At 34.8% G+C, this 26,385-nt stretch overlaps 2 protein-coding genes and 1 long non-coding RNA gene across 3 annotated transcripts in view; 1 reads left to right on the plus strand and 2 right to left on the minus strand.

The window, feature by feature from the left end:
- Positions 1–26,385, plus strand: part of LOC114341755 (uncharacterized) — a 262,233-nt gene that overhangs the window by 138,049 nt on the left and 97,799 nt on the right. Inside the window, exons 8-9 of the mRNA XM_050652139.1 lie at positions 26–221; positions 5,653–5,896. Coding sequence (XP_050508096.1) covers positions 26–221; positions 5,653–5,896 — 440 coding nt within the window. The remainder of the gene's footprint in view (positions 1–25; positions 222–5,652; positions 5,897–26,385) is intronic.
- On the minus strand, positions 7,730–9,934 carry LOC126885250 (uncharacterized). The gene is made up of 3 exons (XR_007698355.1): positions 9,717–9,934; positions 9,352–9,617; positions 7,730–9,008 (listed from the first exon to the last, which is right to left on the minus strand). It is a non-coding gene; the product is annotated as an uncharacterized LOC126885250 (long non-coding RNA).
- The window catches only part of LOC126885249 (uncharacterized), a 28,890-nt gene continuing 24,564 nt past the window's right edge, over positions 22,060–26,385 (minus strand). Inside the window, exon 3 of the mRNA XM_050651732.1 lies at positions 22,060–22,516. Within this exon, the coding sequence (XP_050507689.1) occupies positions 22,227–22,516 (290 nt within the window). The 3' untranslated portion in view covers positions 22,060–22,226. The remainder of the gene's footprint in view (positions 22,517–26,385) is intronic.

Below are 26,385 nucleotides of genomic sequence, written 5' to 3' on the forward strand. Positions count from 1 at the left end.
AATTATTTTTTTATTAATTTTTTAGGATGCTCTAACTTTAATGGTAAAAAATATCAGACCTGAAGTTCTCGAGCAATGTCTTGGACGAATAAGTTTGGGTATATGTAAAATAGGTGCACCTTCAGGGATAAATCTCTCAATGGAAATAATGAAAAAATGTCCACCCAAACGATTTTTGTCTGAAGTTATAGATAGATGTTTCGCCCATAAAACAAGAGAAGGTAAGTTATCACAGTTTGAAAGTATTTTGAAAAATTGGTTCATAATAATATGTAGTATGCCACACTGATCTAACCTGACGCCGGTATATTTTGAGATTTTCGCGATTCTTACCAAATCTCTCTTTCATATACATAAAGAATGTATTAACCACAGACCAATCCCACGCTACTGCTAACTCAATCACACTATTTCCTTCATCTCCATGAACAACTCTTCCTCTTAACGGCATTTCTCTACCAGTAAGCCCATTTAAATCACCTCCAAAAAAAGTACTTTTCGTCTACAGGAATTTTGAGCATCCGCAATTAAGGGCACTTCAGAATTATTTATTTTCCTGTTCTTTACATCCTACCTGAGGGGCGTGGGTACATAATATGCTATTTACGTTTTTGCCTGCATTATTTATTACTTTTCTTACTCATTATCCTTTCACTTCTGCTTACTCTTGCAAAATGTTCCTTCCACTCGTTGTTCAAAATAATACCCACTCCATTTCTGAAAAACAAAAACAAAACAAAAGAACCGTATATCGCACCAAACTATTTTCTATTTTATTTAGGTAGTAATTTGGGTACCTGTCAAAACAACGTTCAGTAATTGATATCATGCTTGTTTGGTTTTACGCTATACTCGGTGCAGAGTACAAAATGATAGCGGTTTACATGGGTAAACTGCTGATTCTTTAGTTGAACAGATTCGTAGCATCATCCGATGGCATTAATACGCGTCAGAATCACAGTTAACTTTAATCGTTATCGACACTCACTTCATCTTTCCTCGTTCTTCTTCTTCTTTAGGTACCGTGTCTGTATTCAGACCTTGGCCGTCATCATGTTTACAATTTCCTGAAAACTCTATCTATCGGCTGCTGCGCGAAATAATTCTTCTACTGTGCAGCCACACCATTGTCTAATATTACGCATCCATGAAACTTTCTTTCGACCAATTTATCTCTTTCCCTCCACTTTTCCTTGTATTATAAGGCGAAGCAGATGGTATTTAGGTCCTCGAATTATATGGCCGTAATATTCTGTTTTTCTGCTCTTTATGACGCTTATGAGCAGACGTTCTGAATTCATCATTTGAAGAACATCTTCATTGGAAGTGTGCGAAACCCACGATATCTTTAGGATTCGTCGATAGCACCGCAATTCAAATGCTTCTATTTTGTTTAGCATTGTTGTTTTTAACGTCCATGTGTCACAACCATAAATAGGATAGACCACACATGACATTTCAGGACCCTATTTCGAATATTCATCGACAGGTTTCTGTTACATAAAACTGGTTTCCAGGTCATAAAAGCCTTCCGTGATATTTCGATCCTAGTTATTATCTCTTCATCAGAGTCACAATTTACATTTAACCAGCTGCCAAGGTACTTGTAATGATTCACCCGTTCTAACTCCTCTCCATCAAGAGAAAGCTGACCTTGATCTATATTAATCTTTCCAACTACCATCCACTTTGTTTTTGAAATGTTAATTTTAAGGCATATCCGATAATTTGCTTCACTGACTAGATTTAGTAGTGTCTGAAGATCTTGAAAATTTTCAGCGAGAATGGCTGTATCGACAGCGTATCTAATATTTTAGATTACTTCTCCGCCTAGCCTTACTCCCTCTTGTCTGTCATCCAAAGCCTCCCTAAAGATTTCTTCAGAGTACATATTAAAAAGGGTGGGTGATAAAACAAAACCTTGTCGTACTCCACGTTTTATCGGTAGTTTTTCAGTACGACTGTCTCCAATTTGGATAGAGGCTACTTGTTTGTAATATAAATATTTCAGCAGTCTTATATCGTAGTTGTGAAGCCCTGCTGCCTGCACGCAATCGAAAAGTGTATCATGTTGTACTCGGTCGAATGTCTTCTTGAAGTCGATGAAACAAACATAAACGTTCTTCCGGAATTCACAACTTTTTTATAAGAGAACGCGCATACAAAATAGTGCTTCTCTTGTTCCTAGACCATTTCTAAATCCAAATTGCTATTATCCATTCTAGTTTCGCACAGAAGGAATACTCGGTTTTGTATAATACGTAAAAGTATCTTAAGTGTGTGACTCATAAAACTGATTAGTCTAAAATCGCTACATTTGGTGGGCCGGCTTTTCTTTGGTAATGTTATAAACAGTGACTCCAACCATTTATCTAGTATTTTTCCTTCGTTGTAAATTTTGTTGAAGAAAGTAGTCAAGTATGTAATGTTTTCCTCATCTAAAAGTTTAAGTAGCTCAACAGGGATTTGATCTGGTCCAGGTGCTTTATTGTTTTTGGCTTGTTGTATTGCTTTTATAACTTCCGACTTCAGTATACTGGGACCTCTGTCTAATTGGTTCTCACAGGTAGTATTTGGAGCATTTTCTCGAGAAGCATCATCAAGAAGGTCACTGATGTGTCTCTCCCATTCTTTGCACTCTTGTTCGTGATCACAAATTTTTTTGTCTGCGGTTTTCAGTACGTTAGCATTTTTTTGTTTTCTAATTCCGGAGGTGTATTTAAGTTTCATGTGGAGGTTGAAACTGTCATGCTTTTTTTGGAGGTCTTTTTCAAGATTCAAAGAATCAAATGACAAAAATCATCTTGGTTAGTAATAGCAGTCTGATTTTTTCATAAGAGTATAATGAAAGGGTAACAAATCAATTGGAAGTTCTGTCGGACAAAATACGTCTGACGTTTCCGTAGTCTGACGTTCGAAATTTTTAACCTGTTCGACAATTAAAACTTCCCCTGTTCCAGTGTTCCAATATATCAAAGTTTGTCCGACTAGACACCCTTGAGCTATTAACGAATTTTCAGCTTGCTTTTAATCAACTTTTTTTTTGGTTCGCGGGATCCAGACCTATAGAATTTCTTGGTTCATCCAGTCATTTTTTGCCAACATTGTAGGTGTTTTTAAAGATTCCCTTACATCATCGTCTAAAATCGAGTTTTGAATATCGTACCAACATTTGGTATATTTGATATTCTGTGCATTTTACTATTTATCTGCTGTGATATGTGTTCGCGCGTTTGGGGGTTTTCAACGTGGTCGAATATCTTACTAGGCTTAGTTGGCTTTGTTAGTTTCTTTAATTTGATTTTTATTTTGGAGCAGAGTAAATTATGATTCGAGTTTAGATCGGCGACGGGGTAAGTTTTTACATCTCTAATATTGTTCCGAAATCGGTGGTTTATTAGGATGTAGTCTATTTGATTCCGCAGTATTCTACCTTGATGTCCATCTTGAGGGGATTTCCACGTGTAGAGACGCCTTTCTGGATAAGTTGAAACCCGGTATTTGTAATGACGAAGTCATTTTCTTGGCAGAATTCTATTACACGCTCACCTCTTTGATTTCTCTCTCCCAAACCAAACTTTCCGGTGATGTTTTGTGTCATCTTTTGTCCAATTTTAGCGTTAAAGTATCCCATAATTATTGTTGTTTCGTGTTTCTTTGTTGTTTTTACCACTTCTTCTATTTGATGGTAGATTCTTCAATTTTCTGTTCATCTGCATCTGTACTGGGAGCATAAACTTGGATGATATTTATATTTACAGGTTTAGCATTTAGCTGTATTAAAATTACTCTGTCTGACATTGGGATGACGTTAGTCACATATTCACTATTATGCTGTTTCATAATTATTGCTACTCCGTTTCGATGCATATGGTCTTGATTTCCAGAAAAATAAACGGTGCAGAAAAGTACCGTATACAAAGTATGAAAAAAAAATAACTGATTTCGACTCGGTCTAATATGGAGACCGTGGTGTCGGATTCAAGGTAATAAAAAAATTACCATGGTCTCTTTGCTACCAAAAAATAGCGATCCGCTCATAGCAGGCGTTGACCGTATTTTGCCCGTGGCAGAAATAACTTCGTCATTTCTGCTTGATGAAAAAGCATGTCAACAGATATGTAAAATAACCCTATCCAACACTACATTAAAACGTCGAAGCGAGGAAATATCTGCTATGATAGAAACTGACTCTTATTCTTTACAATTAGACGAAAGTACATATATTGCTGACAAATTTAATTTGTTATGCTTTGTAAGGTTTAATTTCAATGGAACAGATGAAGAAAAAATGTTATTTTACCACACACTGAACACCACTATAACTATCCAAGACATTTTCGATTTCTCGGATAGTTTTATTCGCGAAAATGGAATTAATTGGTCCAATTCTGTCGGGTTTCAAAGTAAAGTCAAGGAAGTAGCTCCGATAGTTGAATGTACCCACTGCAGCATCCATACAGAGGTATTGGGTCTTAAGGAAATGAATACTCTCGGATGTTCACTGTAATGTGAAAAGGGAAAAGACCATAAGAAGTTATTTCTCCATTGTGAAGTGCGTTGGTTGTCACGTGGACATGTATTTTCATCGGTGAGGGATGGGTTGCGAATATGAGAAAGCATCAGAAGGTGGGTCGCCAGACATAAAAGGTTGGGAACCACTGCTTTAGTGGAATAGATTCGTAGCATCTCTTGATGGCATAGATATGTCTCAGGTTCACAGTTTACTTTAATCGTTATCGACACTCACTTCATATTTCCTCGTTAGAGGTCGCTAAAGGCACACGTTGGTAGAATATTTAAATATATTTATTAACCCGTCGAAGCATTTTGATTCAGCTCAGTCTCCTTACAAAGCCTCTTTGATAACGGGTAAACCTAAAAATACGTGTGAGAGGATGGTAACAGACTCGAATTGGACTAAAACGAAATCGTTTATTTTTATTTTTATTATCCAAAACACATAACACGAATAAATACATAAAATACGTTGTTTGCAAGGTCAGTGGCGGATCTACAGGAAGGGAAAAAGGGGAAATTTCTTCCCTAACAAGGTCCAAAATTAAAGAAAAAATTGTTGAAACGTAAAAATATATTGGCTAACATGAAATTTAAGCCACAGACAGACAAATTAAACCAAATAAACACGCTAGTTAGGAAAATCAAGGAAACTTAATGCATATAAGTTATCATTTATGTCGTTTAAGTACTTTGCCTTTATCTTTTTTATGTCTTTTGGTTGGTGTTTCATTGAAAGTCCCCCCCCCTAAGGCAAATTGCCCCTCCCAAGACAAGTGTCTAAATCCGCCACTGTGCAAGGTAAAAAAATGGATAAACAATAAATCAAAAGATTGAAACTTTATTATTATGATTTTGAAAATGGCTTCCGATTTAAAATCCAAAAAGTTAAATAAATATTACGTTTTCTTCTTATTATTCATTATGCGTATAATAAGCAAAAAGTTTTCAACATCTAAATGATACGGATAAACAGCCCTATAAATAATATATTGATTTTCATGGGGATATCTCCTTAAACTGATTTGGAGAACTTGAATGATCGATCTACCTATTTTAAACTTTTTCTATTTTAAATTTTTTATTATCATACGTATAGTACATATGTATAAAAAATGATTATATATTATTTAGGTGCCCTGCAAGTATTAATGGCTTCAGCGAGACTTCTTCCCAGAAGTGATTTAGAAATCGTTAAAATGACGGAGTTTTCTTCAGCGACTTTAAGAGATCGAAGGCGAAAAGTTAGACATGCAGCACTCGAAACTCTAGCATCACTAGCTCAACTTTGTTCGAATACTGAAGTTTTAGATATTGTCGAACGGGTCACAAAAGCTGCCCCGGATCATTTGTATCTTGTGAGAGTGGTAAGAACAAGGTAAGTAAAAAAGTAAGTAGTTTTAATTTTATTAGATACCTTTAGTGGGATCAAATTATTCAGTTCACGCTTAGACAAATAGTTATCAGAAAATAAAAAAACATACTATATAATAAATAAAATAAATTTCGACCACGAGTCAGGATTCTGTTAACCGAGATACTATAGTATCAAGCGGCGCCGCTAGGAGGAGCTTCTCCAACAATGCGTCTCAGAATACTTTAAGAACACTTGGTCATTTTGTACTCTAAACCGAGTAAAGCATGAAAAAGAAAAAGAAAATAATCGTTTTCGTTTTGATTCAATTCGAGTCTCTTGCCATCCTCTGACACGGTGTTTCTGGATCTTTATCCTTTATCAAAGAGGCTATTGCAAGTAGACTGAATTGAATCAACTCGAGACGAAGAAGAACTGCATCTATTAAAATATCTGCAGTATATTGTGGTTAGACTGTCCTCTAACGGGGAATGACAAAATAAATAAAATAAATTTCGACCACGAGTCAGGATTCTGTTAACCGAGATACTATAGTATCAAGCGGCGCCGCTAGGAGGAGCTTCTCCAACAATGCGTCTCAGAATACTTTAAGAACACTTGGTCATTTTGTACTCTAAACCGAGTAAAGCATGAAAAAGAAAAAGAAAATAATCGTTTTCGTTTTGATTCAATTCGAGTCTCTTGCCATCCTCTGACACGGTGTTTCTGGATCTTTATCCTTTATCAAAGAGGCTATTGCAAGTAGACTGAATTGAATCAACTCGAGACGAAGAAGAACTGCATCTATTAAAATATCTGCAGTATATTGTGGTTAGACTGTCCTCTAACGGGGAATGACAAAATAAATAAAATAAATTTCGACCACGAGTCATTTGTCATTCCCCGTTAGAGGACAGTCTAACCACAATATACTGCAGATATTTTAATTAGGGAATCCATCGACCTGTCAAAGTTAAATCACGTGATCTTTGGTTGGCACACAAAACCGTTCTTAACCTAAACTCAATGTAATTTTTGATTTTTCGTATTTGTTTTTCGTCGTGATTTTTTAGCTAATTTAGTATTAAAAGACATTCATTAGATTAATTAGTTTATAAACTTTACGTTTTTGGTGATTTTGAGTGCTGACAACATGCCTGTGACTTGTATAGTAGTGAACTGTGGAAGTCCAACTGATCAGAATATGTTAATTTTAATTTGTTTTTTGTCGTGATTTTGAGCTTAATATAGTATTTAAAGACATTCATTGGATTAATTATTTTATAAACTTTACGTTTTTGGTGATTTTGAGAGCTGACAACATGCCTGTGACTTGTATAGTAGTGAACTGTGAAAGTCGAGCTGATCGGATAATGTTAATTTTTTTCGTGTTCCCTCTATAGGGCTTTTCATTCACAGTCATTTGTTTTGAGCTTCTGTCATATGTCCTATAATCCGTGTATAGTAATATTATACACGAATTATACAACATCTAACGGAAGCTCGAAACAAATGACAATCAATGAAAAGCCCTATTAGAAACTCATTTATGTTTCCTCGCCTAACTAAATTATCAAAAAACAGGACGCACTCATGCTAGGAATTATGGTTTTTATTAATATTATTACAATTATTTATATGTGACACTAACGTAACTAGTGACATTAATTTTAGGCCAATGTGACAAACTTTATTAATACTAAATTTTAACATTTATCCCCTATTTTGTTAAAACAATATTATTTTGTTTTTCATTCTATTCAAAATAAATGCAGTTTTGACAGGGAATTTGTTTTGTTATTTATTTATTCCATATAGACCTGGATCCCTCGTACCAAAAAAAAGTTGATTAATAGCAAGCTGAAAATTTATTAATAGCTTAACAGTGTCTAGTCCGACAAACTTTGATGTATGGGAACACTAGAAGTTTTAACTGTAGAACAGGTTAAAAATTTGGAACGTCAAACTACGAAAATGTTTATGTAATTTGTCAGATAAAACTTCCAATTGATTTGCTACCAATTCATTAAACTCTCATGCAAAAACCAGACTGGTGAAAAAATCACCAACTGGGCATTTTAATGAGTAGAACACGAAGACCATGTCAAACTACAGGAATCATGTTGGTTAGTAATAGCAGTCTGATTTTTGCATGAGAATTTAATGAAAGGGTAACAGATCAATTGGATGTTCTGTCCGACAAAATTTATGGGATGTTTTCGTAATCTGATGTTCCAAATCTGAGTTTCCAAACTGTTTCACAATTAAAACTACCCCTGTTCCAGTGTCACAATACATCAAAGTTTGTCCAACTGGACACCGTTAAACTATTAACAAATTTTCAGCTTGCTATTAATCAATTTTTTTGGTACACAGGATCCAGACCTAATAGGTTTGTTCGTAGTACGACACAAACGATTAGCAACTGCTGCCAACCATCAGATGCATGAGCAGTTAACAGTTAGCGTTGTGCAGTTAATAGTTAGCATTCATAGACTACGAATGCGCATGTGTCTGATGGTTGGCAAGAGTTGCTGATCGTTCTACGAACAAACCTATCAGTAAGCACAATTTGTGATATCCATGGGTAGTTACTAACAGAAAGAGGCAGGATTCGATTTTTAAAACATTTATTTTAGAGTCAAAACATAGTCGTACCTTAAATGATAAATGTATATTATCATTACAAGTTGATACTAATTACAAAAATAAATACACATCTAAAAGACCAATACATAATTACTCATGATGAAGAAGTACATTATAATTAAAAATGAATAACCATTTTCATATCGCTGCAACACAATGCCAAAGACTTCTTATATTTCAGTTCGTTTAGTGAGCGCAACAAGCACTCTGACCGAACAGTTTCAAAACTCATTAGTTTTTCATCAGAGAATGCATATGTTGCTATCTCCAAACCATGTAGCTGTAACATATGTACATGCATTGGGTTCTTCTTCGTCTGTCTTGCTCTGGGCATACTCAGCTAAAAATAGGATTGCTGCAATATGGCTGCAGACTTCACTATTACCGGCCATACGCATACAATGTGCATTTGCTATGTCATCAGAACTGGCTATCACCCCACCCAAGCATTTAGTCGTTTAGCATTAGCTTTTTGGAAATGCTTCACCTAAAAAAAATATTTTATTTTTTTTGGAAATTCTTCAACTACAAAAATTTATTTTTATTAGAGTATTTGCGTTCTTTACAATGATTGAGAATACTTTATTTAAAATCAGACATTCATATAATATAATTTTAGACAGTAACAGTAATTCAAATAGATGGCAGTAATAAATCATTTTCAGAGAATTATGGAGTTCGCAGTTTACAGATTAGGACGACAATATGTCTGGTTTCATACAGATATATAAACGTAAATAAATCTAATATTTAGAACCAATTTATCCAAAAGACACTAATACTGTTATCCATATATTTCTTAATGGTGAATAAATAAAATAAAGGCATACCTTTCCAACAATAATATGGAAATCAGGAAATCATTAACAATTTTTACTCCATTCAAAACAAATCCAGCTGTAAAATATTTATGTGCCTGAAGGCTTTTGTATGCTTTCATCTGCTGCTTAGAGTAGCAACTGTGAGACTCCACCAGATCTGTATAAATACATATCTATAATAGTAACTTGATGGACTGCACTTTACTGTAAAATCCAATTCTGACTGAATTCCGTATGGATCTAAATCCCCAATTATTTTTAGCTTCAATAAATATCTAAAACAATAAAAGAAATAATGTTATTGCTTGCAAAATTCATCATTATTGATAAATATCGGGGCAAAATGAACAGTAAATAAACATTGTTTCGCCTACCTTTCTCGCAACATCTGGAGTTTCCAATAATAATTTCCTTAAATAATCAGTTCGCATTGTGGTAAAGTTTATAAAGTTCACAAAAACAGGAAACGAAATCCAAATGAATCCAAAATACGACGATAAACAATGAAAAATCATTGAAAAATAGACACAAACATAACCTCTTCTTTAGTTTGTGTGCCAACCAGAGGTCACGTGGTTTGGATTGCCTAATAGATGCAGTTCTTCTTCGTCTCGAGTTGATTCAATTCAGTCTACTTGCAATAGCCTCTTTGATAAAGGATAAAGATCCAGAAACACCGTGTCAGAGGATGGCAAGAGACTCGAATTGAATCAAAACGAAAACGATTATTTTCTTTTTCTTTTTCATGCTTTACTCGGTTTAGAGTACAAAATGACCAAGTGTTCTTAAAGTATTCTGAGACGCATTGTTGGAGAAGCTCCTCCTAGCGGCGCCGCTTGATACTATAGTATCTCGGTTAACAGAATCCTGACTCGTGGTCGAAATTTATTTTATTTATTTTGTCATTCCCCGTTAGAGGACAGTCTAACCACAATATACTGCAGATATTTTAATAGATGCAGTTCTTCTTCGTCTCGAGTTGATTCAATTCAGTCTACTTGCAATAGCCTCTTTGATAAAGGATAAAGATCCAGAAACACCGTGTCAGAGGATGGCAAGAGACTCGAATTGAATCAAAACGAAAACGATTATTTTCTTTTTCTTTTTCATGCTTTACTCGGTTTAGAGTACAAAATGACCAAGTGTTCTTAAAGTATTCTGAGACGCATTGTTGGAGAAGCTCCTCCTAGCGGCGCCGCTTGATACTATAGTATCTCGGTTAACAGAATCCTGACTCGTGGTCGAAATTTATTTTATTTATTTTGTCATTCCCCGTTAGAGGACAGTCTAACCACAATATACTGCAGATATTTTAATAGATGCAGTTCTTCTTCGTCTCGAGTTGATTCAATTCAGTCTACTTGCAATAGCCTCTTTGATAAAGGATAAAGATCCAGAAACACCGTGTCAGAGGATGGCAAGAGACTCGAATTGAATCAAAACGAAAACGATTATTTTCTTTTTCATACTATATAATATTATATTGTCGCTGGTATACCTACATAATGACCAGGATGAACTAATAACGAACCCTAGCGATATAATTAATACCTGGAAAATGTACACAGCTAATTCGTTCAATGATCTTCATCTTCAGGTGCCGTGTCCGTATTCATATGTCAACCGTCATCATGTTTACAAGTTCCTGAAACTTGTTCTATCGGCTGCAGCGCGAAATAATTCTTCTACCGTGGAACCACACCATTGCCTAATATTACGCAACCATGAGAGTTTCTTTCGACCAATCCATCTCTTTCCCTCCAGTTTTCCTTGTACTATAAGGCGAAGTAGATGGTATTTAGGTCCTCTAATCACGTTCAACGATCACATGACACAAAAGCTACAACAACCGAGAGACCATTTGTATGGCCCAAGTATTTTCAAAAGGTGAGGTGGTATACGCTATCAAACTATTCAAATGTACAAAGCCCCAGGACCAGATTTGATGATATACAGTGGAATCTCGATAAGTCGGATTAATCGGGACCGCGGCCGATCCGGGTTATCGAAAATCCGGGTTAGCCGGAGACTATGGTAAAAATTAATAAAATGCGGTATACTTCCAGATAAACTCCATTATAATTCCAAAAACATGAAATACATATGCACAATATATCTAAATTACTTACAATATACTGTATTGTTCGTTTATTGGTAAAAAACTCGATCAAATTGAAAAAAAGTTTTTTTTTGTCTGATAAAAATCGGTTCGGGTTATCCGGATATCCGGGTTATCGGAGGCCGACTTATCGGGGTTCCACTGTATATGCAAAAACATCCAGTTACTTAATGAAGAAAAACTAGACGTTATTGTGAAGCTCTTTAACCAGATCTAGAATACGGGCCAGATTCCAAAAGATTGCCTTCGCTTTACATTATTAATTTATCACCGTACCCAAAACAGTACGTGCGAACTTCAGCAAGGACCATCATCTAAAAAGCCTAATGAGCCACTTTTTATAACTTTTCTTGAGAAAACTACATACATACTACACAACATAGCTCATAAGCTTAGTCCTGTCGCCAGTGGGGGTACAACAGCCTCCTTAATTCTGATGGACTTACCCAAGTTTTTTTATGTATTTTGACCCGTAGAACACGAATTTTTTGGGTAACAGTCGATCCGGATGTCGATAAGATTGTTATAAACAAAGGACTTGAGGAATCACATAACAGCTATTTTTCGCAAAACAAAACATTTTTTTGTATTTTCTGGGTCATTCTAGGCAAAAAATGTTTTTGCAAGTTTTTTCGTAGGATGCATAGTTTTCGACATAAACGCGGTTGAACTTTTAACTAAAAATTGCAATTTTTGAACCCGAATAACTTTTGATTGAAAAATAAAATAGCAATTCTGTTTACCGCATTTGAAAGTTCTAGTCAAATTCTATCGGCTTCGATTACTTTAATTGCTAAAAATTAATATTTTTATTGTTAAACAAAGCTATGAACACATAGTGATTGAATGATGTTTTCAATGCATTTCTTATTGGAAATCGAAGGAGTAGGCGCGCATACAGACAATTTCTACGTAGATTACGTAAATTAAAACGCATGCATTGGGCACGGGAGACACTATGTATTTATGGCTTTTTTTAACAAATAAAAACTTAATTTTTAGCAATGCAAATAATCAAAACCGATAGAATTTGACTTGAACTTTCAAATGCAGTAAGCAGAATTGCTATTCTATAGAATTGCTATTTTATTTTTTAGTCAAAAGTTATTCGGGTTCAAAAATTGCACTTTTTCGATTTTTTGAAAGTTTTCCGCGTCTATCTCGAAAACTATGCATCCTACGAGAAAACTTGTAAGACCATTTTTTGCTGAGAATCACCCAACAAATACAAAAAAATGTTTTGTTTTGCGAAAAATCGCCGTTATGTAATTCCTCAAGTTCTTTGTTTATAACAATCTTATCGACATCCGGATCAACTGTTACCCAAAAAATTCGTGTTCTACGGGTCAAAATACATAAAAAACTTGGGTAAGTCCATCTGAATTAAGGAGGCCGTTGTACCCCCCCTGGCGACAGAACTAGCTATTGATTATGTTCAAAATAAGAGAGCTAAAAGGAACTACAACGTTAACGGGATTTTTTTGTCTCATATGGTCAATGGACCTCTAAATTTGAAAAACCGTGGAGTGCTACAATTTAAACGGGTGCGTTTTTGAGAAAGGGGTGAATTAATCCCTAGGCACAGGGTGAATTTGGGTGAGTTCTATGCACTTTTGGTACAAACACGTCTACAGGAAAATTATTCCAGGTTAAAATTTACTATCGAAATATCTCATTTTAAAGTCAAAAATATTTTTTTTACAAAAATATATTCAAAAAAAGCAAGAAAAATACACGAAAGAAAGCAAGTCTATAGACTACAATGTTCTGACTGTGACGCTACTTACATAGGAAGAACTTGTAGATCACTTCTTGCTTCCCGCTCTCTTGAACACACCAAAAGAGAGAACACCTCTACCTTTTCTCAACATCTTAAACACAAAAATCACACTTTGAATATACCAGATGATGTCACTCTACTTCACAACATCTCACAGAAAGACTTCTTGAAATTAGACTTATACGAGGACCTAGAAATAATCAAAGAAAAACAAGAAAATCCGAATTGTGTCAACCGACATGCTTCATTTAATCGTGACTTCCAACCACTCCATCGACAACTTTTTTCTTAACACATTTACAATATTACTTCACTTTGCTTCTACTGCTTAGTTCCGATTCACACTTAGTTCATCTGGTACAAGCCACAATAATCCCTTTTCATCTTCAGCCATCAAACCACTTTTATTTATCCATAACATACATATAAATTACTGATATCATCATCCACAGACATACACATTATATAAATTTTCATCTACATACAACCCATCATCATATTTCTAAATATCACTATTCTCACCCTAGCTATTCAACCTGTCATTACCAACATATAACACTTATCTATAGTAAAACCAAATCAAAAGCCCAATTTTCTTTCTAGGTCCCGTTCATGTTCCTTTCTTATTACCTTCCTCACAGACGTTTCATATCCCCAGCCCCAATTGCCATCATCTTACGACGGTTTTGGTTTTTGGACCCTTAGGGATCCGGGCAGCCTGCGAAGTCTTCAAGAATTGGTCGCCTAAGTTTGAGCTTGTGCTTTCCAATGATACATCCCCTAGATTATTTAAGACATTTTTACACCTCAGTCACCCCCATTGTGATTCCTTTAAATTTACACAAATCCCAACAGCTGTCAATAAGTTAAATAAATTCGATAACTTTACACTAACAAAAAATTGCTTTTTTAAATCTTAGGTTTTTTGACAAAAAGATTTTATTACTGATTTCAGTTATCGAATATGTATTAACATTTGTGTAATGTGGGTTGCCTATCCATCTCCACTAACAGTATACGTTTTTTTTTTTTTTTTATTTAAACAATATAAATACACCTAATCTACAAGATTAATCAGTATTTTTTCTTTAACCTAATTTCCCTAAAAAATGTTTGTAAACTAGATGTCACCTGGTCCATCCTAGCTTTTTTTTACATGAAATGTCCACTTCTTTGTTGTGGCTACACAGCACAGCACTGACTCTGCTTTTCACTAATTGCTCACGTATTTGTTGTGGCTACAATACAATGCACAACACTAACTAAGCCCGGCACAACTTCACACATTACACGAGCTCGAACGGTTTAGTCCTCTTGAGCCTTCGCATCTGGGGTTCGTTGACAAGAAGCTGAAGTGCTTCATGGTTGGGATGCTTATGGAGCCTGTCTTCATGTCTCCTGGCGACTTTCCTGATTTCATTTGGAATAGATTCGATTTTAAGATCTCTACGCAAATCGTCGTTCCGAACATACCAAGGAGCACATACAATATTCCTTAATATTCGGTTCTGGAGCGTTTCTAAATTTCGGTAATTACTTTTTTTGGTACAGCCCCATAATTGTAGGCCATAGGTCCACACCGGTTTCAATATCTGTTTGTAAATTAGTACTTTGTTCTGGATGGAAAGTTGAGAGTACCTACCTATTAGCCAATACATATTTTTGTACTTTATCTTCATCTGTTCAGTTTTCTTTTTAACGTGCTCCTTCCATTTTAGTTTGACGTCGAGATTTAAACCCAGGTATTTCGCTGTTTTTTTATTAGGAACAACGTTGTTGTTTAGGATAATTGGAAGATTATTGATTTTCTTGTTAGTGAAGTTAATATGAACTGACTTCTGTTCATTAAACTTTATACGCCATTTTTTGGACCAGCCTTCTATACCATTAATTGCATTTTGTAAGTTAATCGTAGATTCCTCTATAGTTGCTCCTATTGTCATGACTGCTGTATCATCAGCAAATGTGGCCAGTTGGATGTTTTCCCTCTCCGGAATGTCAGATGTGTACAAAAGGTATAGTATTGGTCCAAGAACGCTACCTTGTGGAACCCCTGCATTTATTTGCTTTAACTCAGAGTACTCGTTTTCCATTTTAACTCTAAATGTTCGCTGGTGTAGGTATGACTTCAATATTTCAACGAGTTGCATAGGAAATATTTTCTTTAGCTTCATTAACAGACCGTCGTGCCATACTTTGTCAAATGCTTTTGCGATATCCAGGAATACTGCCGAACAAATTTTGTCCCCTTCCAGTGCTTTTTCTATTTCAGTTACTATTCGATGGATCTGGTCAATTGTGGAGTGTTTATCACGAAATCCAAATTGATGAGTTGGAATAATATATTTTTGTTCAATTATATGGTTCATTCTTCGTAGTAGTAATTTTTCAAACACCTTTGAGATTATGGATAGTAAGGAGATTGGCCTGTATGATGTTAATTCATGGTTATCTTGTCCTACTTTTGGTATCATTATAACCTCTGCAGTTTTCCAAAGGATGGGAACATATCTAAGCCTAAAGGATGCATTTATTAGTGTAGTAAGCTTTACTATGGCTTTTCTAGGTAATTTTTTTAGTATCTCACCATTGATCAGGTCAAACCCAGGCGCTTTTTTTGTATTGATGTTTTTGATTAATTTTTGAACTTCTTTTGTAGTAGTCAGTTGTATGTTAACAGAATCAAAAGCTACTGGTTCATCGTCTACATGAGTTTCCCCAGGGTTTGGCTGAAATATGTTTTCTAAATAATCAGCGAACGCATCCACTTTCTCTTTGGGATTTCTTGCCCATGTTCTGTTTTCTTTTCGTAGAGGAGGTACATGCTGAACTGGCTTATTTATCTTTTTGGCTGCCTTCCAAAGGGAGTAATCGGGAGTAAACAGTATACGTAAATACATTTTTAACAACATTTAGTTTAATGAATTTTAAATGATAATTTTCACAATGGAGTGTGTTGTTACATCATTTCTAATTTTAACAAGTTGTAAACCATACTCTTTAAATATGACAGGCTAATTTTTCATCTTCCTGTGGAACTGTCATTTCTGCCTTGTCATCGTTCTGAGGTCTCCACCTATTTCATTGTCATTTGCTACCAGACTTTCACCAAGTACTCAAGTCACACCACAGCTCAGATGTTACCTGGGGCATAATATTAAAATAGTTTAAACATCCACGCTTTAATTGGCATTTTTAACTGATGTTTCCTTAACGGACCACTTATACAGGGCTTTGACCCACATATTTTTGTTAAACTATATCTTGGTGGTTAGCATGTAAACTTCACGTGAGTATAACCGACAGCTTTTTTTAACCATAGTCAAAATTTCAATCTTTGCATTATTTTATCAGGTTATATTCATTTTAGGTAAGCGCTGATAATGACTGGTAAACCAGTCGAAAACTAGTTTTGTGATTGTGATGTAGCCCTTTTTAGGGATTTTAAATATATACCTTTTATAAAGGATTTACTAATTTTTTTTAACTATATCTTGCTTAAAACTTGTCATACAGCCTTCTACAATAGACCATTTTAAAGGTAATTCAATTTTATTCCTATTAAATGTAACATTAGAAAAAAGTTACAGAACAATGTTTGTGAAGTAACAAGGAAAATGGGCCAAAATCGCTGTGAGTGGCGAATTTTGAAAAATCATATTTTGGAAACTATAAATCATGGAGACTTCTGAAAAATGCCATTTTAAAGAGAATAGATGGAAGGTTTTTTCAGTGAAGCAATGTCTATACCTATATCCCCATGGAAAAAGTTATGGGGCAAAAAATAAAATTGCTATCTTTCGTGTTTTTTCTTGCTTTTATTTTGAATATATTTTTGTAAAAAAAAATATTTTTGACTTTAAAATATAATGTTTCGATAGTAAATTTAACCTGGAACAATTTTCCTCTAGACGTATGGGTACCGAAAGTGCATAGAACTCACCCTAATTCGTCCTGTGCCTAGGGACTAATTCACCCCCTTATAAAAAATTTTTTCTTTACGTGCCATCTCCGCGACGAAGGTTGGCAATCATCATTGCTATTCTCACTTTTAACACTACAGCCCGAAAGAGTTCAGTTGAGCTGCATCCAAACCATTCTCTGAGATTTCTCAGCCATTACATTTTTCTCTTACCTATGCAGCGCGTTCCTTGAATCTTTCCCTGCATAATTAATTTTAGGAGTTCATATCTGTCACCACGTGTTATATGACCCAAGTATTGAAGTTTTCTTATTTTGATGGAATCCAGTATCTCCCTGCTGTTCTGTATTCTCCTTAGTACTTCTAAAAAACGCACCCCTTTAAATGGTAGCACTCCGCGGGTTTTTCATATCTAGAGGTCCATTGACTATAATGGCGGTTATTAAATGATATAACTGCTGCAAGTGCAGCTATGGGTTTGAAAATAAATATCAAGAAAGCAAAAACAATGATTATAGGTAGAAAACATTACCCACACGCACAGACATATATGTCGTTGGAGAACAAATCGAAAAAGTCAGGTAGTTTAAATACTTGGGTTGTCTGATGAACGAGAGTTGGGACTCTGAGACTGAAATAAAGATCAGAGTAGAACAAGCCAGAAATACTTTTTTGAGGCTTCGTAAATTTATGACCGATCGCAAGTTGGGTTTCAACCTGAGATACGAGATGCTAAAGTATTAAATTTGGCCTATTTTCTTGTGTAGGATGGCAGCATGGACATTAAAGGCCAGCTCCATTAACAAACTTAAAAAGTCTGATATTTTGTACCTGCGCCGAATACTTAGAATATTTAGAAAATTAGAATATTATCGACGGACAGGGTCAGAAATGAGAAAATATTAAGAAGAGCGGGCTTCTAGGATAGGAAACTTTTTGATTATGTAAACAGTAAGAAGACTGCATACGTAGAGCACAAATTAAGAGGATAATGATACACTTTTCAGCAAATGGTACTCAAAGGAAAGATAGAGGGTAAGATAGGTCTAAGACGTAAAAAATGTCATGACTGCCTAATATACGCCAATGGACAGGAGTCCACAGCTATGAAATCTAACATCTCACTTGACGAGACAATGTATGGTGGTCACCTATGCATAAATGAACGGCTATTTAAGAAGAATATTGTTGAGAAGTTATTTTTTATAAATAAAACATAATTCCATATTTGCCTTGTTCCGGAGAAAGCTCCCTAGGCGGACATCTGCAAAAGGAAAATGAAATTGTATTTAAAACTATTATCAAAACATAATAACAATATTAGAATAATACAATACACAACACAGTATATACAATACCAATCACGCTACACTTAATCAATCAATCTACATAATTACACATTCAGACTCGTAGCCCATCACACTTAAATCCAGTGTGATCACAACCAAGCATCGACGCATCGGTCAGCTCCGAGTCGGAGGTGGCAGCAACCGCCACTGCGGTTACAGTTCCGGCGGAGCGCCTCTTTACTACAGAGCGCCTCCACCTCGGCAGAGTTCCAATTCATTCCATTGCATATCTGACGTTTGAGTTCTTCCCGGTTCAGTACACCGAGAGGGACTGATTTCATGATTCTCCTTTCTCTTCTTAAGTAGCCTCTAGGCTGCCCTACTTGAATGCCTGGGAGTAGAAGTGGAAATGAGTGGGGTTGCACCGGTATTGAAATGCGTACGGTTGTCTTCGGACGAGCTGTTGAATGCTGACCGGAAGGATATCGTTACACGATGTTGAATTTTTTTACTAATATTCCCGACTTATTTGAGAGGGAGGGAAAGTCAATTATTATTATCGAAGTTATCACAGCACTTGTTTAACAAAAATCACAATGGCTCCTCTCACATCCAAATGTAAGCGTTTTTTCACAGATCCGCCCTGGTCTACTATATAGCCACTCTTATGTTTGATGTGGTATATCTCAATAAAAACATTCTAATCTGGCTCCATTTTAATAAATTTTCTCTTCCATTTCCATGCGTAATATTATACTACCTAATTAAGGGTTCTAAATGAACGCTTAGGTAAAATATTACGTTATTCGGTAATAAAATTTGACACCAATGCTTTATTACCTTTGACCAAAAATGCAACCACGTGGTGTAATTATAAAGAGGCAAGGGTAAAATTGGTGTCAAAAAATTCATTATCCGCTAAGGGGTTCATGCTGATGTATCTATTGAGGTCAAGCAACCTCTGGCTCGTTATTTAATTGCTTTGCGACACGGAATATTGTTGAGTCGTATATTAAATAAAGTTTTTCTTTCTAAATTATTGTGCGTGGCAGTAGTAGCTTTCTTAGAAAAAAGAAAACCTGCTCTTATTATTTTGTTTTATCTTTTATCTCTTATATGCTGTAAAAATTTTTCGACGGTAACAAAACAGCTTAACTATTGAAATTGTTTTATAAGGATGAAAATATGTTTCGGGACGCAAACTAAGAAAGCCCTCGGCGATTTCTGGAAGATGGATTATAATACAGGTTTGCAATAAAAAAGTTAATAACAAAAGTGGATTTGAGAAAAACCAGGAAAAAAAGTATTTACATATTTCACCGCTAAATGGCATAATTAAACGAAAAATAAGAATGAACAATTTTAAAAGTTCTTTTTCTGTTTGAGTAGACATGTCTCTGTCTGTTTTCAAATGTGCTTTCATTTAAGGAACCGTCTCTCGCCGTCTTTACGACTCTATTTTTTGTCATGCCGCTTATATGATCATTCCATTTTACTATTCTCTTTCTTACCTAGTCGTTAATGTTCTCCAATTTGTATCTTCGTCGTATATCTGTACTTCTAGCTCTGTCCCATAGTGTCTTGCCATCGATTTTTCTAAGGGTTCTCATCTCTACTGTTTCTAGAATTTTTTTGTTCTCTCTGTGACAGGTCGTGTTTCTCCCGCATATGTCATTATTGGTCTTATGTGTTTTGTAAATTTTGCCTTCTATTTCTTTCCTGATATTTTGTTACCTATTGTTTCATTCAGGCATTCTGCAGCTCTGATCAATTCACTTGCTCTTCCACATTTGTTTCGAGCTTTCCGTAGTGTAATGCCTAGATATTTAAACACCATGACTTGCTCTATTATCTGTACCTCCAGCTTCAATTTAGAGACTAGTGGATTTGCTGTAATAACTACGAATTTTGTCTTTTTTGGGGAAATTAACGTGTTAAATATTCTGGCAGATCTATTGGTGTAGTGTATGTTGTAAATCATCGTCACTTTACGATATTAGTATTGCATCGTCTGCATAGTAGATTATTAAGTTGTTTTTGTCCCATTTGGTATCCTTTCTTCATTATTACTTTTTTATTCTTTTATTCATGATCAGGTTAAACAATAGAGGGCTCAGATATTCTCCCTGTCGCATTACCAGCTTCACTTGGGTTAGTTAGTTCTTCTTTTACTTTTACTTTTACGTTTATTGTGTTGTTCTAGTAGATATTTTATGTGGTTTACTGTAAAGAGGCCGAAATCATTAGACCGAAAGCAGTAGACCGAACAGTAGGAGACCGAAAAGCATTAGGTACATAATACAGGGTACTCAAACAGGATTGTAATCTGAGCAAGGGTAACATCAACCTCCCTTCACCTTTTATCCAGGCTTAGGACTGGCAAAACAAGCATTTATAAAATTGAAGACACTGCTTACAAACAAAGACCTTCAGTTGCCTCTCAGATTGGTGGCTTTAAGATGCTACATATTTTCTATATTGCTATACGGAATGGAAGCTTGGACATTGAAGAGATAACGCATAAGAAGAATAGAAGCGTTCGAAATGTGGTGTTACAGAAGAATATTGAAAATTCAGTGGGTTCAAAGGATTACCAAAGTTGAAGTGCTACGACGTTTAAATAAGGAGTTAGAAATTATTGAAGAGTATAAAAACTAAAAAACTGGAATATTTGGGTCACATTACCAGATGAGAAAAATACGAGTTGCTGAGAATTAATATACAAGGAAGGATCCAAGGAAGAAGAAGCATAGGAAGAAGACGCATCTCTTGGCTGAGGAACCTTAGAGAATGGTTTAACTGTAGTTCATTACAACTGTTCAGAGCAGCAGCCAACAAAGTGACCATAGCCATTATGATATCCAACCTCCTATAGGAGACGGAACTTTAAGAAGAAGAAGGACTGGCAGCACAAAGTACTGGCGAGTTTAGAGGTTGGTTTTTTGCTTTGTTTCTTGTTAATTTTTTTTTCTTTATCTTTTACTTGTAGTAAAAGAGACAATACAAATGTAATAACAACTAAATATTATTTGGATAGTTATTAGAAACAGTTAAAATGGTATTAAAGTTACTCTATCCTTAATTTATTTTTACCTTCACTAATTTGTTTAACGGATGAAAATTATTTCATATCAGACTGTACAGAGTAACAATTTACACAGTCTATATATTATAAAATTATACAAAAAAACAGATATACAAAAACTTAGCATAATTTAATGCAATCTTTTTTAATTTATGTACCATTTCGGTCTAATGCTGTTCGGTCTAGTGAGATTTCGGTAAAGTGCTTTTCAGTCCAATGAATTAGGTCTACTGCTTTCGGTCTAATGATTTCGGTCTAATTGTCGTGTACCATTTTATGTAGATACCAAATAGGAAAATTTATGTTATGCCACCATTTGTCGACTAGATGAAAAACAGAGATGTCCCATATTTTTGTAGTAGGTAGTTCAGTTTGGTTGTCAGATGTTCATTTGAGAATAAATTTTTCAGCCAAAAATAGTCATCTTAAATATAGCTAAAAGATTCTGGAGGTGTAGATTTAAGCGCACCTAGAATTTTTTAAATTATACAAAACCAAAAAGTGTGGAAAGAAGAAGATATATTATTGTCTAAAACATATATTTTTAACGAATTTTTTCAATTGTTATTTTGTTTGTAATTATAGGCTGGTTTGAAAATTAAGTATTTCTGTTCCCATTCATGGAAGATATTTTTATTTTTAGGTGATACGAAATTTGATTTTAATACCACTTGTTGTATTTGAATATTTTACCGACGATCGCTAATAGGGATCACATTGTTTTGAGCTGCACGTGCAATAGCAACATGTTTGAAAATACATCTAGTTAGTTTGACACCACCTTCTCTAACTGCTAAACCGCTTGTTTTTGCGACACATTCATTCACCACTTTTTCCGCTTCAGCTCTATCGTCAAAAACCAACTTTAAGTCGTCAATAATAGCATCCTTCTTAATTTTCCCTTTTTTGTCTTGGTATTTGATTTTTTTATTTAGGCATATAGTGTAAGAAGCTAAATTAGGATCATCTATCTCTTCACCTACAAATAAAACGGCTTATTACTTTAAATGATAACAAATAATCAAGGGACTAAATTTAGGCATACACAAAGAATATTTTGAATCGTTTGAACCGTAGATGAACCGTAGTCCAAGAGGCAGCGCTGAAAAATCTCTCTGAATTTACTAAAGCTACTTTTTTCACAGTTGATTACTGTGAGGGTGTAGAGAAACATACTGCGGTCGGTCAAGCGAAACGTAGAACAGGTGCTACTGATAGCTTATCAAAGTTGCTTACCTGTGGAGGTAATACAATCCATTTACTAAGGCTGAAAATCAGTACACACATTCTAAATTGAATATAAATAAAAGTTATTATAGTCGGTCAGCTTTATGACGGGACAGAGCTGGCTGGTTGGCCCCAATGAATGTACAGGGATATTCACTATATTTTGACCCCCCTGTAAACGGCTTTATTTACAGAATTAGAAAAAATGTAAGATACAAAATTATTCGATTTTTAAATTATGATTTTTTGACATATATATCGTACTAGTAACGTCATCCATCTGGGTGTGATGACGTAATCGACTATTTTTTTAAATAAGAATATGGATCGTGTGCTAGCTCATTTGAAAGGCTATTCAATTTTCTATTCAGTAAAATCAACATTAAGATCATTATTTGTACAGGGTGTCCAAATTTTTTTTAATTATTAATTAATTGACACAAAACAATAATGTATGTAATTTATTTAATTCAAAATATCTTCTACTGCTGTTAGAAAACAGAAATAAAAGTTTATTGCACAAATTAATAAACATTGCTTTTTGCTTTTTCGCGCCACGTAACATTCATATCAGATCTTTTGTAGCTGGAATATTTTATGCGCCACTCATTTTTACGGCGTTTAGCGGTTTTTTATTCTTGTATCAGGAGTTTTTCAAAGTTATTTATAAATTAAATGTATGAAGTTGAATGCAATGTTCCTCTATTACACGTCAAGCTTTATAAATGGTCACCTTTGTTGCATTATTTCCCAAATCATCTAGTGTCCATCGAATGTACACTAGATTTTTTTCTATTCGAAATAGATTGAAAAAAAAATATATTGAGATGGCCGGTAAATGAAGTCGGATTGCCCGTTGCCAGATCAAATTTAGCGTCGTAACCACTACAACTCATAAACCATTTGGGGAATAATCGTTAATTGGATTATACTTTTGTATCTTAATAATTTCTCTAAACGGCTTAATCGATTTTGATCAGTAAACATGAGTTTGAAACGTATTGACCAGTAGTATCTGATGGATCTAAGGTCAAGTATGATAACTGAAGCTATTAGGTACAGGAATTATTTAGCTTTCGAAACCGTTTTTCCCACAGAAAATAGATTTTATCATATTTATGAAGCCTATAACCTAAAAATTTGAATTTTCCCGGATATGAGGTATACATCGTTAGATTCGTCTTGAGTCCTTATACAAACGCTAAGTTATTGGCACAATTCGTACGTTGAAATGTTGAGTAATTGTCGAAAAACCAAAATTTTCAAAGTTTAGTTTTTCAGTTTTTCGGCTATACTGAGCCGTGTGTATGTCTGATCCTGACGGCTTGGACACCATTTGAAAGCTTAAGTCAACACTATTGATTTGATATATTTGCGGTTCTCATGCCTCTTCTTGATCCGAATATATATACCCCCAAAAAATATGCCGTTTTGTACCTACAAAGTCCTATAGCTGGCTTATGGGTGGTCAAAAGTCACAAACTACACCGGTTCTAAATCGGCCCTGACCCCCTCTTTAAATACAGAGAAAAAATATCAAATCGGTTTAACTTTCAAACACACATACATACATATCCACAAACATTTTCCCTTTTTTAAATAAAAATTGAGTCACATTTCTAATCTCTATAACTTTTGAATGGTATAACCGATTTTCAAAATTAGACATGCGTTGGAAAGGTGATGATCAGTTCTATTAGAAACCGCAAAGGTTGGACTTAAATTATCGAAGTTTTTGGGAGTTTTGGGGACCAGAACGAAAAACAGACCCTAAATAGGAAGGGCCGTAAAATCGACACCCTTGGACCAAAATGGATGGTTGACATATGAATGGGTGAGTCTTTTTCTGAACTTGAAGATGGGAGTTGGCACAATTTTCAATTCAGTCAGATTTAGAAAATTGAAAATTTCGTGTATATAATAGTGTCGCGTGTAGGGGGGTGTATTTCTGCGCCATTGGCGAGAACTGCCGTTATCTGGTAATCTTTCCGATATAAACCTAACAGCTTCGATAACTAATAAATCGAAAACTATTAATTTTATCAAAAAAATGTATAATGAACATTTTTTGTTTATAATTAATATTTTTACCAGCATTTGCGGTCAAAATATAAAAAAAAAAAAATTCCACCCTCGAGATGAGGTGGCAACTACCCCCTTGGTAAAAGCGTCTTTCGGCATCATATAGATTTTGATCCTTGGACTATCCACTACTTATTGTCAAATTTTTAAACAAATCTATCCATTCTGTAAAAATTGCGAAGTGAAAAATTTCAGTTCATGGACTAATTATACTTTTGGAGCTTTATAATTTCTGAACGGCTTACCTGATGTTGATCACTAAACATGAATTTGAAACGTATTGACAAGTAGTATCTGATGCATCCAAGATCAAGTATGATAACTGAACGTATTACAGGAATTATTGAGCTTGAAAAACCGTTTTTCCCATAAGAAATAGATTTGATCATACTTGTGAACCCTATAACTTAAAAATTCGAATTTTCCCAGATATAAGGTCTACACCGTTAGACGCGTCCTGAGTCCTTCTACAAACGCTCAGTTATTGGCGCAATTCGTAGGTTGAAATTTTGAGTAATTGTCGAAAAACCAAAATTTTCAAAGTTTAATTTTTCAGTTTTTTGGCTATGGTGAGCAGTGCGTATGTCTCAGCTTGATCGCTTAAGGTCCATTTGAAAGCTTAACTCAACCCTATTAATTTGGTGTATTTGCGGTTTTCCTGTCTTTTCTTGAACCTAAGATATATACGCCCAAAAAATATGCTATTTTGTATTTACTTAGTCCTCTAGCTAACTTACGGGTAGTCAGAAGTCAAAAATTAGACCGGTTCTGAATCGGCCCTCACACCCTCTTGAAACACAGAAAAAAAAATTCAGATCGGTTTAACTTTTCCACATACATACTGATGTGATCTTGATTATTGATATGAGATAATATTCTTATATGTCATTTAATTTAATCAATGCATTTATAATAATCTAATTAATTTACCAGATCACATATCAATATGTTTTCAATCTCAGGGCTTTTTATAAAATTAATTACTTACTTACGTGGCTTCTAAGTATTTCTCAATGGTTCCTAATCGGGATAGGAAAGAAAAGAGTAAAATAATACACATATATGGGTTACAATTATAATCAAAATATGGTTTATTTTATTTAAATGGCAATCACTGCTTAATATTTGCTATATCTTATTATTCTTAAACATAACATTTCCACATGGGAATCTTATTTCCTTTTGGTTTCCAATTGAAAGTTTTTATTAACATTTCTATTAGGATTTATTAGCAACAATTCTATTTAAGTTTGATGAAGCTTTTCTGATATTATTGATTATGTTCTTCAACTTTAAATGTGGTATTTAATACGAAAAACCCATACATTCATGTCCAAACAAATGAGACTGACCTTTTTCTGGTGAACTGAGAATGTCTTCACACAAGACCCGTTTCCTGCTATCCTTGGCTGCGATCAAAACCTCGTCCTGGCTTCCAGTAATGTTCTCCTTTGAAAACTAGCTCGTATAGCTCCCGTTCCTGCTTCTGTCGTGATGCCGTGTTTCTACCTTTTTCGAAACTTCAATCAGCTACCGGGA

The sequence above is a fragment of the Diabrotica virgifera genome, chromosome 5 (assembly GCF_917563875.1).
Source record: "Diabrotica virgifera virgifera chromosome 5, PGI_DIABVI_V3a".
NCBI classification, from domain to species: Eukaryota; Metazoa; Arthropoda; class Insecta; order Coleoptera; family Chrysomelidae; genus Diabrotica; species Diabrotica virgifera.